General features: G+C 43.1%; 1 protein-coding gene across 5 annotated transcripts in view; it reads left to right on the top strand.

Moving 5' to 3' along the window:
• Window positions 1-3,387, top strand: part of LPIN1 (lipin 1) — a 369,397-nt gene extending 366,010 nt beyond the window's left edge. For all 5 annotated transcript variants that reach the window (XM_069605954.1, XM_069605950.1, XM_069605951.1 and 2 more), the window contains one exon: window positions 167-3,387. In XM_069605954.1, the coding sequence (XP_069462055.1) occupies window positions 167-323 (157 nt within the window). In that variant the 3' untranslated portion in view covers window positions 324-3,387. The remainder of the gene's footprint in view (window positions 1-166) is intronic.
• Window positions 3,388-19,775: the final 16,388 nt, after the last annotated feature.

Raw genomic sequence — 19,775 nt, 5'->3', positions numbered from 1 at the left:
TGCATTTGATGTAGGAATATTCCTAAATTGCATCCATTGACTGCATCCTTATTTTGGCTTCTCATCGCATTGTTGCTCAAATCGTCTCTTTGTGTAGTTTTACAATGAAAACATAACAATTCCGTCTCTTCAGTAAGGATGTAATTGCGTCTGCTTTTTCCAACAGCTACGTCAGACTCTGTGAAGTGGTCGATCACGTGTTCCCGTTCCTGCAAGGAAGCCATTCCTCGGACTTTCCCTGCTCGGATACTTACAGCCAGTTTACCTATTGGAGAGAGCCTCTGCCGCCTTTCGAGCACACGGATACTCACCCAAACTCTTAGTAGAGGCACCAACATGCTTGGTCAATGCTTCAAGGACTATGCGTCACGCAAGGACGTTGCAGACACTGCAGTAGAGCTCACCAGCTGACTTTGATGATAGCATGATGGTGTTACTTTATTAACTGTGTCTCCAAGCACATTCATCCAGTTAAGTCTTATGCTGGTTTGGTATTAGGAGAATGCTGAACACACACTCAGTCGTTTAAGAGGTGAAAGCATGAGCAGTGGCACATGAGAAACATACAACTAATGGCAAAGGAGCACTCTATAAACATGAGCACACATTTTATATATATATATATATATACAGATGTACACATACATACACACACACACACCCACACATGTTTATAGAGTTGCAGAAAAGTGGTTTCCGAAAGCTTGGTACATTTAATAGTGGTTATTTATTGACATTTCTTCTGATGTCTGTTTCATAAAGGAGCATAATCAGAATCAATGATTACGTGTATTTCGGCTTAATTTGCCCCAGAATGTTTCCAAGCATTCATTAGTATTAAGTTCACTTGATGCGAGAAGGACTTATCATGTGAAGAGATTAAGAGTGATGTGATTATGGATGGAGCTGGCTAATTTACCTTTCCTCCCTACTATTTTCTGAAACTCTTCGTAATCTCAGCCATGTCTCTTAACGTCAGTGTGCCACTTTTTTCCCCACGCAACTTTCTTCTGAACACAATATTCTGCTGGTACGATATTTGAACAAAATCCGAACAGATGATTGATTCCAAATGTGCTTTCTGAACATTGTGGATTGGTCTCGCTGTGCGCTGTTCGATTTCAGTTTGACACATTTTCACCTTTGGTATGGTGTGAAACAGTGTGCTCTGTGAGTGGCCATCTTGTGAGGTTCATGTTACAATTCTGATGGAAAAGGCAAGGGTAACAATTGTACAAAAGATCTTTGGTGAGGTCATGTTGTCTCCTCGCAAAGCAGATTAGCTGTAGGAGATCACACATCCTTTCAGGCATGTGGCTGTCAGGGCATCTGCACCGTGGCGTGAGCAAGTAATGGATCGAAAAGCGCTGCTTGAAAGGGAGAGAATTTGCTGTTTGAGTTGGTCATCATAAGATAAACTTCTGATTCACAAATTGGCTTGCAGGGTGATTCTGAGCCCTTTACTTTAAATCCTTGTGCCTAAATGTTTTAAAGCAGTGGCAGGGCCCTGTGGCCAATCTTGCAAAGGGTGTTGATGAGGCCTTCACCCACACAAACTATCTATCGATGAGGACCCACTCGATGCCACCAACACTGCTTTCCCCTTTTTAACTGCACATCGTGTTTACTCACTTCATAGTATCAAATGGCTGCTCGCCCACCGAAGGTCACATGGTGCCATTGAAGTCAGGGTGACAGTCTGACTTCTTAAGTCATAGTATATGTTTATTTTTCATACTCACCATTTATTTTTATTTTTAGATATATTATCATTATATGACGGAAAATATTAAACACCTGTTATTAGCATTTGATGTGAAAGGACCTGGGAGAACATTCTGTGTGAGAGACTGTGATCAGGGCTGGGAACAGGGAGGAGTACGTACACTGACCCTTCAGAAGAAGGTAGTGTCCTATCTGTACTCTCTGCTGTGAAGCAACATGTGTTGCTGAGTGTATACAAAAGTACTATGTTTTATTTTAAAATAATATTTTTCTATCTCTACTGGGCCACTGTAAGTGTTATTTACATTGCTTCCCGTTCTTGAGTCACACAATCTTGAGCTACTTTTTTTGAACACATACACCGTATCTAGTGTACTACCCACTCTGGTTCCATATCAAGCACTTCCTCCTCACGCCCCAGGCCATGATGCAACGGATTCCAGTTTCTTCATGTATTATGAACGGGGTGTGTTGTATAGCAAGCCAGTACGAGTCGCTGCCTACAGTGCCGCCAACAGGAAGTTTCCAAGGGGGGACTAGCTTGTCTGTAGAAGAAGCAAATCTATCCTCATGCTAAGGAGATGTGGAGGCGCCTTAAGGGGCATGATTAGAAACCGTTGTTTTTTGTCACCTGGAAGGGGACCGTGTTGAAATAAGGATCTTGGAAGGTTGGTGGAATGTGAAGTCTTTATTGCAATTATACTGTAAAGTGCTGCTCTGCCAAACCTCCGGGCGTTCTTAGGAGACTGGCCAACACGCTTCTTTTCAAGGCTTTGAACTAGCTATTGTTTTCAGTGAGCTCGGTTTTAAGAATGTTTGGCAAACTAAAACAAGTGGCTTCCGTCTTGGAATTACCAGTCGACCCGTAACATGTTCCTGCTTGCTCCAGTTAAAAGTATGATGTTTTTTGAGCAACTACTGGTCTTGTAGGGGACAGTTCCAGTTGATTCGGTTTGCAATCTTATAACTGGTTATTGGTGCCAAACAGTGTTTATTTTTTCAGTATGCTTTGTATTTAATTTCCTGTGTTTTTATCCACTGCATATAATGTGATATGACATTTATAGAGCGCCTATACACAAGTGTTTCAAGTGGACATACATAGTCTTAGGTTCAAATACCCATGTGCAAGAACCGGGCACTGTAGAACAATTTCTAACTGGTCAACTGGAATTTAACCAATGGCAATAGGTAAGCCCAGGGTTTATTCACTACACTTTTGATCACTCAGATACATTCTTACTTTTGAAAGTGTGCCATCAACGGTAAGAACTGAATGCAGCGGTTTGATGAATTTCTATTCTTTCTGTGAAAGAAAATGTGTAGATCTTACTTACACAGTAATGCCAAAAGGATCACTTTTGTGGCTTGTTGGTTTGTTTCAGTGATTGTAAATAAAAATGGAAATACTGTATGTACACATGCATTTGCATTGATATGCATTTATAATCCAGGATGGCCATTTAACAATAATTTCAAATGGTTTCTGATATCTGTATTGCGAAAATACATAACCTCACATAACCCAAAATGTCAATAGCACTCACTGGAAAAAGCTGCTGTTTCCTTTCATATTTATTGACTTTGTTTGCGAGTAAAAATCAATTTTCATTTTTGTATTTATATTTTTTAACTTAAATTATAAAGTTCATATTCACTGTTGGAGTTGTCTCTGGATCTGTTTTGTAAATGATTGATTAGGGGAGTTATTACCTGATGTTTTAGTGGTAATCTCATTTAATCTGAGTTTCCCTTTCTTCATCACAATGCTTGAGATATACCCACCCCACATTAGACAGTCATCCCTCTGCCTAAAATGAACACCCCGGGTGTATGCCCTGAAACACTTTCTTCACTCCTTTTTAATAAAACCTTCACAAGCTCCTCTAATCTGGGAGATTTTTAGAACCACCGCATACAGGTGGGAGCAAAGCAAGAACTGTAATATGGCAGAGAAGACTGAGAGAAATGTGGATTATTGAAAAGTAATCTAGGTGGGTTTTCCAGAGCCTCTTTTTCATCACACTGTTTACAGATTTTAAGGATTAACCAACCAAATTCTCCTAACAAGGTTTGGTTGGATGAAAACAGACATCACTTTAGTATTATATGGCACTAATTTTCATACCATTAAACAGTTTTAAGAAAATGTAAATGCACACCGAGAATAAAAGTCTGCTGTCCCAATTCCCACCTGCAGCTGATAATGTGGTAGTAAAGTATGAGGAAAAGAATATGCAGGAGATTTTGAGAAGAGCCACCCTACAAATTCTACCCATGAAGTCACCATGCCCAAATAGCCAACTTTCCATACCCAGAAGAATAGCCAATTGCACCTGAGAATATGTGTTGGCAAAAACCAGCCATATCCAAATGCCTACATTAGAAAACAAAGTCCTGACTTGGTTTTCTAAAAGTTACAAAAAGAATGTCACATGTCACTTCTCTTGTAAAGGTCTGAGCCCTCCAAATGAATCCCTACTCACTTCCGCACATACAAAGTATGAAGCAAAATATACTTTAGGAAGGAGCGATGAGTGAAAAACAAGGGCAGTTCAATCTCCTAATTCATGTGGAGCAATGACAAGCTATTACTTAAGAATGACAATTAGTATTGGGAATGAGTGTATTGGGATGGATACCAAGTGTTTCTTACACCTCCCTAATTCCTCAATACTACTTGCCAAAGTTAAAGCCAACAAAAAGCAAACCATTGAGGGGAAAATAAGAGAACACCTTTGCCAGGAGGTGACTGAATGGCTGAACAACTACTGGGAAATCACAAATTGTAGCATATGTTCTTTGTATCATACAGGCTAAAACAAAGTGGCTTATGGCGTGGCTGAATGCCCTCTTCACCAACCACAGAATCTTGACTGTAGATAAAGCTGTGTAGAAGAAATGCTCTCTGTAGACCCACTTTCCATAGGAATTATACACCAGCACTGAAGACCAAGAAAGAAAATACACCCAGGGATGAATGTGCACCCACAAAGTGAAAAAGCACCACGACTTCTGAATTATAGTGACTACTTTGCCCGGCCTCCCCAACCTCTGCAAGCATTTTCTTTCACTATTCAAGCACAAAGGCACAATTTAAGGAAGACTGTAGTAGCAGGATAGGGCACCTTCAAGTGATCAGTAAAATCAGGAAACCCCATTCAGGATCCATTGGCATACAACACTGAAGAGCGACTCACGACGGAAGTGATAACATTAACAAGATTGTAATCTTTCCAATGACCTTCGGGTATCAAGAGAAATGGAAAGGACAGAAGGGAGCTAATGGGTCAAAAGAACAACACTTTGGGCCGGATTCATGAAATTATTTGCATGTAAAATATGGATTTGCGTGCCATTCTGCATGCAAATCCTCATTCGTCAAACAGAGATTTGCAGGCAGAATGGCACGCAAAAAACCCCGTTTTACATGCAAATAATTCCATTAATCAGGGGCTTTATGTAAACCACATTCAAAGTTGATCCCAGGACCTTGGGCCACAAATTGTCAGCAAGGAATTGCTCTGAATTACAGAAATGACCGAATTTGATGCTTACAACTTGAAACACCATTGAGTGATATGCCGCGTTCCGCGAACAGGATGTACCCTGTCTATTGAAATACACTTTAGAGACCATGTTTCTCATTCTGACTAGTATAGTATGTCTGTTTAGGTGAATATTAACAAGGGGGTCCTGGGAGTCCCTCTGCCAGACATTAGTCCTGGTTACAAGAGACTTACCCAGAGTCTTTAGCTCACTATCTTTCACAGAGAAGAAATATCCCAAACATATCAGTCTTTGTCCTGCCCTGGGGCAGTCCAGCACTGAAATGCTAGCCAATTCTCCTCTGAACAAGAGTACCAACAGAAACCCCAGACACGTGTTTCGGTCTGGTTGGACCTCATCAGTAGGGTGGATCTGTGCTTCTCTAAGAATAGTGAGCAAGGGGTCCACTTCTGGATTCCCCTAGTAACTTAGGGTGAGACCCAAAGTTACTTAAATATGCAAATTAACAAGGGGGTCCTGGGAGTCCCTCTGCCAGACATTAGTCCTGGTTACGAGTTTAGGTGAATGCCAAATACTTGCAGGACTGATGGACGACATATTATCCCAGAAATAAGAGCTAGATAGTCTGTAGAGTTTCCATCTTGATTAAGATGGTACTGGCCCAGAGATGTCCTCACCTTCCGTCCAAGTCTGAACTTCAGCCTAAAAGCCTTTCAACAAAAAGAGGAATGAGCAGAATACTCTCCCCCCATGGTGGCAGGTTTTACCCCAATAATGGTATTTTCCTCTACATAGCTTCAATCCTCCATATCCAGATCCCAGACTAATGAAGGTGCTTGTGTCAGGCGTGGTGCCAGAGTACCTGATTTGGTAGTGAGGTTTGGAAGAAGCATAATGAGAAGAACGCTTACCTTGTGGCTTATCACAGCTAAAACATCTGGAAGGGATATTGAAGTACTGATACAGTGGACAGAATGCTTCTAATCTTAAAACATCTCCATAGCCACTTCATGCAGTAGTGTACTGAATAATGTTTCACCTGAGAACATGTGTTCTAGCAGCCTTTATTCTGTACTGAATCCATTCTGCTGCAACTCATTCACATATGCCTCCTGATGGCCAGCGAAACTCCTGCTATGCGCAACACCATCTGACATCCTCTAAATGTAGGCAAAACAGAGTCACTGCACATCTGCCTCAGTTCTGTCTCACCCATTAGCTGTATCAATCCACTCCTCACGTCCTTAGGTGCTTGATGTACTGAAGGAGCCTAGAGTTGAAGGGTGCTGATGTTAATAGCAAGGGACTTTCTTGACCCATTCTGCTGGGCTAAATAAATAATATACTTCAAAACCACAAATCAATATACTGTCCACCAAACCCCCCTCCTTCTCTAAATGTCAGTCTTTACTTACTCGCCTGAAGGCTGTAGGAAGAACAGCTATGCTTTCTAGTGCCCTTATAAGCAGGAAATGTACTTATCTTCCTAAGCATGCAGAGTCTACTAATTTGCTGGTGCTCTCCCGATCCCAAGGCGATTCAAACGTCCCTCTTTTTAGCCGCATCAGAGCACCTAAAGATTGTATTGTCCCTTCCTTAGCGTGCTAGAGGTTCTGGTCATGACTTCTCCTGTGCCCCGATGAATCAGTGGGGTGTGCTGGAACTATGGTGCTGAGCTGATGTCTTCAAACCCACTAAGCTAATTGAAGGGTGTCCTCCTCTCCTGGAATAGCTGCTGTACCAGGACCTGCCCATCCACATGGTCCACTCAGGAGAATCTGGAGATCATTTCGGTATAAGTGAATAGGGAAAAGGAGAAGCAGAAAGGGTTGTTCCCTGCTCTTTATAGACAGGGATGTGTTGCCATTTTGATTGCTGCAGATATTGGCAGATTCTCACTCTGCATGGTTGAAAGGAAGTCCAAAAAAAATGGGTGCGGATTTGCATTCCCTTTGTGTGCAGCCATGCTTCTCTTCTGTTCAGACGTTCATGAAAAAGCCAAGGCAGACACACTTATTTAGTCTCAAGTGCTCTTTTATTTGCATCCAGATCCGTAATTTCAATCCACTTTACTGTTATACGTTGGCCGATTATCTACATGGGTCTTGTGGCATAACCACTTATTAGGACCCTGCATATATTGCTTCAACTCACTTTCTCAGGCAGCCTCCCTATGATCCATTTCTATTTTGCGAATAAAACAACACTTCTGAGTACAAAGAGTTGTGCACTGGCTGGGCGTTTTGCAAAAGTGTCCTAATCAACACTAATCAAGAAGAACACACATTCGTAAGTCATCCCTCAAATACCTTCGATATACGTTCTGTGAAAGTGAGAGAGTACAGAAATCAAGGCCTGAGTGCCTAACAGTGCCCTATGATGTTAGCTCCTGAGCCTAGCAGTCAGCAGGGGTGTCTAGGAGAATATGCATCGACTTTCCCTTACTGGCTTGTATCCCGCAGTAGACCTCTGGCACCCTGTCATAGCGACAGAGAACAGGCTGCCTGTGTAACCTGGACAGCAAAACAGGAAGGCCAGAGTGGTCCTTATGAAGTCATGGGGGAGTAGGCAGGAAAGCTTTTTTATTGGAAAAATGGAGGAAAGAAGAGTGGTGCATTGTTCCTCACAAGGAGCAGGGTGTCTGTCTATTGGGTGGAGACATCTCACATTTGTAAAAACTCTGATGAGGAAGAGAACAAGGGTGAGGGCTACACTCTACCGTGCCGTTCTTCATATGCTTTCATTGCCATTTGGACACTACTGCTATGTGTGAATATCCAATGTATACCATTTTATGAATCATTTCAAACTGTGACCATTTTTGTTTAGCCTTTAGCCTAAATTATAAACACAGTATATACTTTTGGGATGCCCTTTGGCAGGTCACCACCAGACCTTCTAAGGCAGGTGTGTCCAACTCCAGGGCTGGAGGGCCAGAATCCTGACAGGTTTTCAGGATACCCCCCAATATTCATGAGACATAATTTGCATACATTTAGAATCATTGTATGCAAATGTGTTTCATAAATATTAATGAGGGGTAGCCTGAAAATCCAACATGTGTCTGGCCCTCAAGGCCAGGAGTTGAACAACCCTTTTCTAAGGGACCTGTATCCCTGCAGCCGCCCAAACATCCTTGAGGTCTATATTGTACTTAATGTGGAGCAAATGCACTGTGTGGGTCACAGCACCATGCGTGGTGAAGCTATACACCTAGACAACATAGAAAGTTATATATTATAATAAATACTGAATGGTCGAAGAGAATGTGTTTGGGTTTCTTTTCATCACTGATGCTTTTACAAAGTCCTACTTCATACACCAAATCGTTTTACAGTCAGAACAAGTCTTACCTTTCTCTTCAAAAGAGAGGGAGCGATCGATCAGTGCATGAACAAACGGTATTCCCAACGACGCAGCAGTTTATACATGTGTAAACACATCACTGCCATTGATAGCTTGAAGAAATGTGTCTAAAGCACACCAATGACAGAGCTGATCACCACTTACATCAAGTGTTTATCAATTGTACCAAAGAGCGGGCAGAACTGTGTGTGTGAGATTGTTGCCAGTCAGCAAAAGAAGCCCCGCTCAAAGCTCAGCTTTGAAATTCAACCCACAGTGGCAAACTGTCAGCAGCTTGATGTTGTATTCCTCTACTGCTTTCCACTGCAGTGCGATCCAGGTTTAAATAAAAAGTGAAATGTTTTTGTGATGAAAAATAATTGTATTCTTAACCCTCAATTGGAGGGAAGATGGGTAGCAGCCCCATGGATAAGCCTCGAAAAGCACTCATGCTAACATTAGGCATTGAAAGTCACGGCCAGTGGAAGAGCAACGGCATTTCAAGTCACTAAGACACCCTCCTTAGTAGCCAGTGCAGAACAAGGCTTCCTTGCAAAAGTAAGTGGTGACCAAACTAAACAAGCATTGGCAATGCCAACAGTTTGGGATTTTGTGTAGACATGTGAAAGGCACTTTTAGGGCACTGCCGTAGTACTATTAACTGGCTATTGATGACAGCAGTTGCAAAATGGGGCATGTACCTGGGCATCTTGTAAGTGATTTCAATCCGGCACTTCACCTAAGTCAACGCCTAGCGTGTAATGCACAACTGAAATCCGTATTTATTTGTGTCTAAAAGTTATTTTATTCTGAATGATGTACCACTCATATCACGCCCCTCTCCTGGAACCCCCCCGGTCACACTGAACTAGGAATCAGGCTGGTTTGCAAAGTTAAAATATTAATTTATGTAGTTACAATCAATCACCCTATGTACAATGGGTACACAATCATCACCAATGGGGTGATGTAACACTAAGCAATCTCTTTTATGCACAAGGAGCAATAGTGAGCAAAACAATTCAGCACATAAATAATACTTTTGTGTGTGTGTTCAGAACAGATAGCAGTATGGTTACTATTTCCCCCTGCACACCCCTCAACCCCCCCAATAGGCAACATAAAGAGATAGGAGGAGAGAGCAGGTATTCAGGAATGGCAGAATTCAAACAAAATAATCCCAATTCCCCCCAGCACGCAAGAGAAACACAGAATTGATTGGCAAGCTGGCCAAATGGTTTCAAAGTTATCTGAAGAATGGATTGGGTGAAAACACTAAATATGGTCTAAATTGCTGAAATGGTGTAAATTCTTATGGGAGCCGCTTTAGATAGTTACACACAAATACTAGCAATGATTTGATACTAAGGAACAATGTGAAATCTTGAAATTAAGGTCGGAGCAATCAAAAGCTGTTTTACACATGTCAGAATTTCCCTAAAACGAAAATTCGCGGCAAACTTTTCAGCATGCGGTAATCATGATTACGGGAGAACCGTATGGATTTGGGATGCAGCTTTAGGTTCTATGGAAAGCTGAGGATTTTAGCTACAAGCAGAAGTTGAAATTTTGTTTCTAGCATAAAAGAAGTTATGGATGTTTTAGTGGAGGTAATTTTTTTCAGATAGGCGCAAGAATGGAAAAACAGGAATGCGCTTTCAAAAGACAAAAAGGATTTCTTATACTAGATTATGACTATAGAAAAAGAGAATGCCACACATGAATCTCCACAGTCCTGGCCAGGGACCCTTCATGTGGTGGATACTCACTTTCTTTCTGGGATTCAATTTATTTATTCACAACACTAGTGATTTATGATTTTAGAAAACGAGAGAAATTTAGCGCAAGAAAAGTTCTGACAATTCAAAAGTACTCCCAACAATACCGGTTCTGAACACAAGAGAGGATGGGTTTAAGATAGGGATTAACTATGGACAGTAAATATCCTAGTGACACAGTCCTATCTATAGATACTAGATCTGTTTCAAACGGAACTGTCAGTATTCTGGTACGTCAAAATTTCTGGTCAGGGAGGGGAACCTGGTTCTGGGATAGACAGTTGGGCACACTGGACTGGGTCTGTTCACAGCACAGGACTGGATCGGGTCTGCAATGGCTCTGGTCACAGCATGGCATAGCTGTATTGGATCTTTTGGTTCTGATGATAATTCTTTTAGCAGGCAGCAGTACAGCACAGCCCGGCTGTTTGTTTAATGTTTCCCTTTGGTGGTGGGATTCTAGTTCTGGAATTTAAGGCCTACCTGAAAATGGTTCAGCTAATGGAATGGGCCTTTCTGCTTTCCAAGTTTCTAGAGTCTGGAGCAAGGAGATGTATGGTTCTCTAGCAGGGTGCTCCGCCAGCAATCGGTTAGTGGGTGAATCTGTGTGTGTTTTTCCAGTCCTGAGCGGTCTCTATTTATGCTTATGATAAAGTGGTGTGTGTGCTGGCTTATCCTAAGCGCACCCCCTTTCCAGGGATTGGTCAGGGTGTCCTCTCTTCCTTGACAGGAGGAGAAGAACAGGGTGTCATCATGAAGATGTGGGTTTACGATGCCTAGAGTCCACCCCTAGCCTCTTGAACACAAAATCTACTTTTAATACAATACATGTTTACAAATGTGCAACCTCTATAACAGGCATATATACAGAGCACATATTTTGAGTAGCAGGTACTCCACAAAACCCTGTCGCTGTAAGATATTGTGTCTGCTTTTTATAAAATTCTGCCCTTTTTATCCGGAACACAATGTCCAGTTTATCAGAAAATGTGTACAAATGTGCGCATTGAACATGGGCATAAGTGTATGAAGTTTCATGCTTCTATCAAAAATACATTTTGTGTAATATCACTTTTTCTGCTGTTTCTTCCTAGAACATATCACAGAGTTCTGGTGCCTTTTAAAATGTGCAGCCAGGATTTAGATTCACAAATATGTTATTTTGGTATTTTTAACAATTGTAAGTGGTAAGTTATATGTATTTAAACAAAATGTTCTTTGTGAATGTCCAGCCACAAATAGTTGTTTGTCTCCGCCTCCTTCTGCCTCTCTGCAGCCCTGAAGCAGTCTCCTCCCATGTCCTCCTGGGCCCAGACCATTTACGACCCTTCACACTTGGCACTCCTTTGAGCTGGAGGAAGTCCATTGTCTCCTTATGGCTCCGCAGCAATTGGCACCTCCCCGTGAGTTTCAGCTGGGGGGAAGTGTCCTCCTTCTGGGAAGAAACCTGCCTTTCAAGTTCTTGCAGCTCAGCCAGGCTTCATTTAATTGTTATTTGTGTTGCATTTTTCCTTTGCTTAAAACCAATTTGTAATTTCAAAACAGTCAGCTAGAACACTTATTTCCGATTCTACACCATGGGATTAACAATTACAACATAGGTTACTCTCAGTAGCATACCATTTACATTGCAAACATTTGCTTTCAGCGTATAAAAGTTAATCAGGCAGGCTTCTGACAGCTGTCATACAGGCGGCTTAGGGTACTGCGCCCAGATTTTGACAGATTCCACAGGCAGGCAACTTTTGCTTGTGAATGTTTTTATGACAAATTCAGCTTTTAAGGACATTGTAAGGGCACAATGATTTCTTGAACTAAGTGAATTGTAGCACCCAGCAAGAATATTGGATGTTTGAGGGTGTTTTGTACCGGCATTCTGCAGTTTCAGCGACCAAGAAAAAAGGATTTAAATGCAAGATTTTGGATTTTTTTCAGCAAAGCACTGCTTTTCCCTCTGTGCTCCATTTTTACTGGTTGTGAAGCCCAGTGACATGTTTCAGGAGTGAGATCTCTGTTCCACCACTGACAACATGCATGGCAGATTTGGCAGCCATCTTTTTGTGTTGCAAAGTGTGATTTTCAGTGGCTTTGGCGCGCACCAGGGTTTTGCGGCCATTCTAGGATTTCTGGCACCATCAGAACACAGGGATGCCGCATGGCAGAGCAAAAGTGGGTCAATACATCCCACAATCTGATAGCATTCAGTGCCTGGCAAATGACCCACTGCCTAATACTTATAAATAACCCAAAAGTGTTGGCTTTTCCAATGCTTGTTTTTAACATATTTCAGTGAAGGACACGCAGTGCTTATAAGTAGAGTGGCTGAAGCCAGACTAAGTTAAGATATTTTTATTACACCAGTAGCGAGTTTGCACCTTCAATTAAGTCATTATCTCTCAGAAGACTGCTTTGAAAAAGCACTGGCAAGCACTTTGAGTGCAAAGTGTGATGGCAAGGCTTGATTAAAGCAAGCTCAGAGAGTTCCCATGAAGAGGTGTTTTGGATGGGTAGGGACAGGAACTGGGTGGGAATGGATATAGGCATTAGCATGGCCATGGACAGTCAATGGGTGGGCAAATAAACAAACTCCTTCGAGTACCCATGAAAAAAGTGACAGTGGCTGCCTTTGCCTCCACCTACTCTGCTCCACCCATCCCTGCGACTGACTCCCACCTTGCCACAGCCCTTGCTAACCTCAACCCTGCCATGAAGGTCCGACTAAAGCCTTCCAAAAAGTGCAACTCTTGGTACGACTCCGATCTGGCTGCCCTTAAATGCAAATGTAGGGCAGCTGAGCGGAAATGGAACTCATCGGGCGGACCATCTAACAAACAGGCCTGCAGCCTCCTTTAAAGGCAATATCAACTCTGCATGCGGTCCAAGAAAAGAGTCTACATTCAAGCCTGCATCTCAGTGGCATCAAACAACACGGCAGAGCTTTTCAAAGTCTGCTAGGAACTGGCCAATACTGCAGCAACCTCTTCTTCTGTCATACCCACCCAGGACCTTTGCTCAGCCCTGGCTGCACACTTCATCACAAAAACCCAAGACATCCTTGCCTCCCTATCTTCCACCCCACAGCACACACCAACACAGAAGCCTCCCTTAGCCCCTCCCTTTCCTCTCTCTCACCCTTCAAACCTGATGAGGTCTATGAAGGCCTCATCCAAACAGGTGGACCTCTGCACCTCTAAAACCATTAAGGGAAATATTGACACCCTCAACCCAACATTGGCAGATCTCTGCCATCTCTCCTTTTCCACTGGAATTTTCCCAACTGCCCCGAAGCACTCCCTTGTGCAACCTCTGCTCAAGAAACCCTCTGCCGACCCCTCCACTCTGGAAAACAACTGTCCTATATCCATCACTCCTTTCTTGGGCAAACTCCTGGAGAAGTTGGCTAGCACTCAGCAGACCCTCCACACTGAATCTAGTGGCTGCTTCCATGACCATCAATCTGGCTTTAGTGCATCCAGAGGCATGAAAACTATTCTTCTGAACACCCGTTAAGACCTGCTCTCAAATCTTGACATTAACACTCCCTCTGTCCTCATTCGTCTTGACCTCTCCACTGCCTTTTACATGGTTACCTGATTGCACATCTGCGTGACAACCTGGGAATCACAAGTCAGTCTCTGATGTGGTTAATCTCCTTTCTTTCCAACTTCCCATGCCAGGTGAAACTCAGAGCCTTTCTCTCGACTATTGCTCTCTCAAACTGTGGTGTTCCTCAGGGATCTAACCTCTCCCCTTGCTTCTTCAACATCTATATGGCTGCCTTGGCACGTGTGATTGCCACTTTCACCCCTAACTTCCAGTGTTACGCAGATGACACGCAACTATCATTCAGGCTACCCCCAGCCAACTTCTCCTTCTCGCTCATATCTGACTGTCCGCTATTCAGTCATGGTGTGCTGCAAATGACCTCTGCCTCAATGCCAGTAAGACTGCAATCATTTGCATTCGGACACCTGCTCCCACTTTCCTACTTTTGCTCTGGTCGGCCTCCCTTGGCCCTGCGCCCGCACCAACCTGTGAGGCAAAAAACCTTGGGGTCATCTTTGACTCCACTCTCTCCTTCTCCTCTCACATTTCTGACATCTCTAAAATGTCCAACTATCAGCAATTCCTCCTTAGAGGTACTGTTCCTTTTCTCACTTTCCACCAGCTGCTCACTGTCTCCAGAGCCCTAATTCTCTCTAGGCTGGACTATTGCAACAGCCTCTTCCTCAACCTCCCTTCTTCTGCCCTTCGCCTTCTGCAATTCATCCAGAACAGAACCACAAGACTAATCCTTGGCCTCAAGCCCAGGTACCGCATCTCTCTGGCGCTGAAATCTCTTCATTGGTTCCCCGTGGCTGCAAGGATCAAGTTCAAGACCCTCTACATTGTCCACAAGGCTTTCTGGGGCCTGGAGCCTACCTACCTGCAACACTGCCTACCTAAATACTGTCCCTCACGAGCCCTCTGCTCATCTACATCCAACCTTCTGCAAGTGAGCCGGTTTTCCAAGCAGAGGTTTGGAGGGAGATCCTTATCCTCAGCAGGTGCCTCCCTCTGGAATAGCCTGCCTGCAGCTCTCCGTCTTGAAATCTGAACAAGTCATGCTTTACTAGTGACCCAGTTCGAACGTCTATGGTACTGCTGAAATACAGCAGGCAGCGTAGCAGCAACCACTTTAACCTGTTTTAACATCTTTTCAAAAAAATCATTTACCACCATCACATTCGTGAAAATGTATAAATGTACAGTAGGGGTTTATGCCACTACTGCACATTTTGTAAACAGACAAGATGGTCATGTTTTAACCCGGTATGCATTACATGGGAAACCTGGTGAGAGGGTGGGCATTGGGCATGCCCACAATTTCACATCCTTTCACACTGTTAACAAAAAACGACCTATACACTCAAGGGAAGTGCTTCTTTACAGAAAGAAAACATGGAGGTCCCTCTTACAATTATTACCTTCACTTTTGGGGTGGAGGTAAAAAGTGGAGGGTTTTCCTGGAAATAAAACTCTGAATAAGGCAATATTTTCAGCTGGCTGTATTTCCTTACACTATCACCAGACATAATACTGCTTAACGTGAAATTGGGAGGGTGATAAAACTCTTGTTATTTGGCAAAAGCCGCCAGCTTTTCCTTTACCTGCCACCACATAGTGACCCCAGTAAGAGTCAAAGTGATCCAGTATCACTTTCCTAAGAGAGGTAAATGCTGATTGCAACCAAACCCTGACTCAATTCCGATCACCCAGTGCTGTAGCAAGGTGAGACTCATGGCTTCCTCCTGATGGGATGCTCCAGGGGAGTCTTGGTCTGTGGAAAGATCAGAAGAGCAAGCGAGCTCCAGACTTGATGTGCTGAAACCAAACACTGCAGGTTGGATTCATCCACTGAATGTAACCTGTAGAAGCTTAGTTTTTGTTGGCCTCTAGTTGGTTTCTGAAACCTCGATAGGTACGAGAGTGCAGAATTCCTGAAACACTTCAGGGTGCTCTAAAGTAGTGGGATATATTACTGGCGCAGAGTCATTTGGGTGTTACCCGGCCGGATGCTGTTAGCAGTCACATCTCTGAAGAATACCCTGGTTATTCCACAACTTTTCCTAGTGCTCCCGTCTAAGAAACGTTTCTCGTTAGCTGGTGTCTGCATGACGTCTGGTATTCATTTAGGAGCAGATTCTCAAAAACGAACAAAGAAAACATGTGCTTTTTTATTTGCATTAGTTTGAGAAATCTGCAGGTCATCTTAGTAACAAGGGCGACCTGCACATTTCTACTAGGGGCTGGGAAGCAGCACCAAGAGGTACTGGCCAGCCTCCTTGCATACATCAGTGTCAGGAGTGTGCTCCAGACACTAAGGTATGCCCGACCTTCTGAAATGTGCTAAGCATAGAAAAACATTTCTATCTGTGTTTGAAAGACAAAAATGCAAATGTGCTGTACCACTTAAAAAAGTGCATTACATGGGGGGGGGGTTGGGAGAGGACCCCACCTCCCCCGTAAAAGAAAATGTGATAAACGTTTTCATTATTTCATCCACGTTTAAATTGCAGGCTTTGAAATGCCTGGCGATGAAAGGACGTAGAACCGAACACATTTTTTTAATTTAACTTAACTGTCAGGATGGATGAAGGACTAACTTGCCCTAAACTAATGTGGGATTTCCCTACCTAAAGAAACTAAGGAAAGTCTGAGTCAAATAGTTCAACTTAAAAGTCTGTCTGTGTCCAAAACCTATACCTTCCCTCAAAATTAGAGCTAAACAATGTGTAGGGATGCCAAAAATAAAATAAGTAGTGTTCCAAACAAAGTTCTAAGCTCCTTCCAGCTCCTAGCTTACTTTCAGCTCCCTTCTTTGAGTTCAAGTACATTTAACACAACCTCAAGATTTCCTTCCCCAAGGTCAAGATGGTTCCACCAAAACCTTGGGGATACCTTCCCCAAGTCCAAAACAATTCCACAATATCTCTTGGTTCCCATCCCCAAGTTCCAGACGGTTCCAAATCAACTCTATCCTTTCTTAGATTTCTCAATGGTGTTCTCGTGCTTTGCTTTAGTTTTCACAATTAGGGTTCCCTGGGCTGGGCGCAGTTGCCAGACCACATGGTCTACCCACTACAGGTCGCGCAACCAGGAACTCCAGGCTCTCCAGCTCAAAAAGGTTCTTCCTTATCTGTACATGTGTGAAGGTCCATATTCACTTGGTGTCTCCTTATTCGCCTTCTGGGTTTGCCACAATGTGTCACCTCTCCTTTGCCAGTCTTTGGCGTTGCCACACTATATTTCTGCATATAGTTCAATTCACTGTGGGTTTGTTTGCCCACCACTTTGTTTTCAGATTCTTTCACATTTCTATATACTTGCAGAGTTCTGTATTTCAAATGGCTCTCGCTTTCCATTCACAATAGGCCTCCACTTTATATTTTTCTTAATTTCTTCCCAACCCCTGGCTACGGGTTGGTTTTTATCAGGCACATGGTTTTCGGTTCACTCAGCATTCACTTAGGTTCCTCACAGCCCCCAGGAGATCCACGGCTCAAGTGATTTTCTCTCCTCACTCACCAGAACTTTGCGTTACATCTGGGCAGCTGTGCTTCGTGTCTCGGCTCCACCTGCACGTTTCTCAGTGATCGCGATCCCCGCTTGCACCGCACTCTCTCTCTCTCGGTTTGCAGTCAGCAGCTATGCCTTCTCTCCATGGACGCTGTCAAGCATTTGGGTTCTGTCTGTTGCTTATGCTGTGCAAACCTAGCCCCCCGCAGCTCTGCTTTCTCTCCAGAGATACTGGCAGGTGTTCAGGTTTCTCTCTCTTGTGCCGTCAGCTCCTGCTGCACAACTCCAACCATTGAGGCTGCCCCTCAAGGATGTCCTTCTAGCTGCCTGCCTGGCTCTGGACTCTTGAGGTCTCTGGGGTCATCTGCTGGTGTCCTGCCCCTTCTGCAAGACCCACTATTGCTGCCCCCTTTCATTCAAGATTCCCTGCTGGTCTCCTTGCTGTTGGTTTCCTCCCTTCTTATACACCTGCAAACACTTGACAAGTTGCAGGTGTGAGTCCCAAATTGGAATTGCCTGTTGATAATTAGTAAAGCAGTTGGGACATTCCTGACCTTTACAATACTGTGCAGGCCTCTTCCTCATCTCAGTACTAGAGTGGGGAAATGTTTGACTAGTGTTCACAACTCTTAGTTGCCTCTTCCTCGTCCCAGTACCATAGTGGGTTGTATGATGGAAAATGTGGGGAGATGTGCTACAATAACCCATGAAGGCGGGGGGCGGGGGGGTTGGTTGGGCTGGTCTTCAGAAGGGAAAGTGGGATATCATGTCTTGCCTGTGGATATCCTCCTTCCAATCCCCAAGGACCATCTCCCCAGGTGATCCTCACTTGCTTCTACACCCCCAAGGTCACTATCCAAAAATGATGGCCTTTCCCTGGCCACCTGTGAAGATGATCCAAGAGGAATAGGTGTGAGGATATCCTCAGGTTTATCACAGCACATGCAAATAATTAACAAGTGTACATGCATACTGTAACCCACTTGAATGCTGCAAAATAAAACAAACTATATTTACATTAGAACGTCTGAACTTACAATGAATACATAACTACATTGGATTCTAAATTACACCTATGCTATTAGCACACTGAAGACCTAATTACACTACAAAGTACCATGCTGACTTGTTACCATGATTATGCATGTGCTAACAAAAAATAACTCTGCATGCGAACTGTAAACTATGCCCTTGTTGCAATAGAAACATTGTTTTGTTGTTATAGATGCATACCTTTTGTGGGTGCTCAAAGCTGTTAAAAGCTGGTGTTGGTAGTATGCAGTTGTTTGCTTCCTATATACCTTTCCTCTTGTTTATATTGTTGGGTAGTTTTGTGTGTGTTTTAAGTTGTAGACAGTTTGTGTTGTAGCTTGTACACAGTTGCTCTTTACTTAAGCTCTTCCTGTCGTTCGTATGGGTGCCTCCATGTTGCATGTGCTTTAAGCTTTACACCATTTGGGGTTGAGTGGTAACCAACTTGCTACTTCAACGAGAATGTTGGTTTTCTCGTGTGGGTTGTAATACACACAGGCCTCAGGCGGTAAATCTGCCAAAAAAATCACCTGAGGAATAACTGTTAGCACCACTTGGTCAGGTGGAATTTCCACCTGATTACAAGTGGTGGTGTAATTCCCATTTATTTTGCGTCCATTGGACTCAATAGGGCGTTTATTTGCGGAATTACAATGCCAGAATTACTGCAGTTGTAATTCCACCAATTCTGAACAATGGTTAGCGTTGAGTGGGAAGATTTACCTCCAGGGATTTCCTGGAGGTAAATCCTAAACTGAAAACCCAACCTCATAATTTGGCGTAGTGGTAAAATTTGCGGTAACTCAGTTACCACCAATTTTACCACTTACCGCCTAAATCATAATGAGGCTGACGTGTCTTCATGCATACACAGTTTATATTTCAATAGTACAATATCCTTGGAACGTACGTTTTCATTGGAAATGGTGATGGTGATTGTTATTGCGCAGGCATAAATGTAGATACATTTGAAAAAGTTAATGTCACTGAAATGGGCAGCTTGATATTAAATTATTTTTTTTAGTGCACCAAGTCCTGCCCAACAATCTTAAATATCCATGCAGCCAATTTTGAGATATTTGGGCCATATATTTGGGATATATGAGAAAACACCAGGTCATAAGCAGGTAAAAACAGGAAGACATCCGTGAAAAATTCTTAAAATGTCCATGAAGCGCTGGCTACCTAGGCATTTTATTGTGGAACATTTTGAAATGTTTTCATTAAAGGGTTTATGAGTTTATGAATAAAGTTGTTTTCTAAAACTCCATAGACAGTTCGTCTTAACTTTAACTATGCCATGAGCTAGCATGATGATATTTGTAT

The sequence above is a fragment of the Ambystoma mexicanum genome, chromosome 4p (genome assembly GCF_040938575.1).
Source record: "Ambystoma mexicanum isolate Mex_15411 chromosome 4p, UKY_AmexF1_1, whole genome shotgun sequence".
Taxonomy (NCBI): Eukaryota; Metazoa; Chordata; class Amphibia; order Caudata; family Ambystomatidae; genus Ambystoma; species Ambystoma mexicanum.
This window is presented reverse-complemented; position numbering and strand designations above follow the sequence as displayed.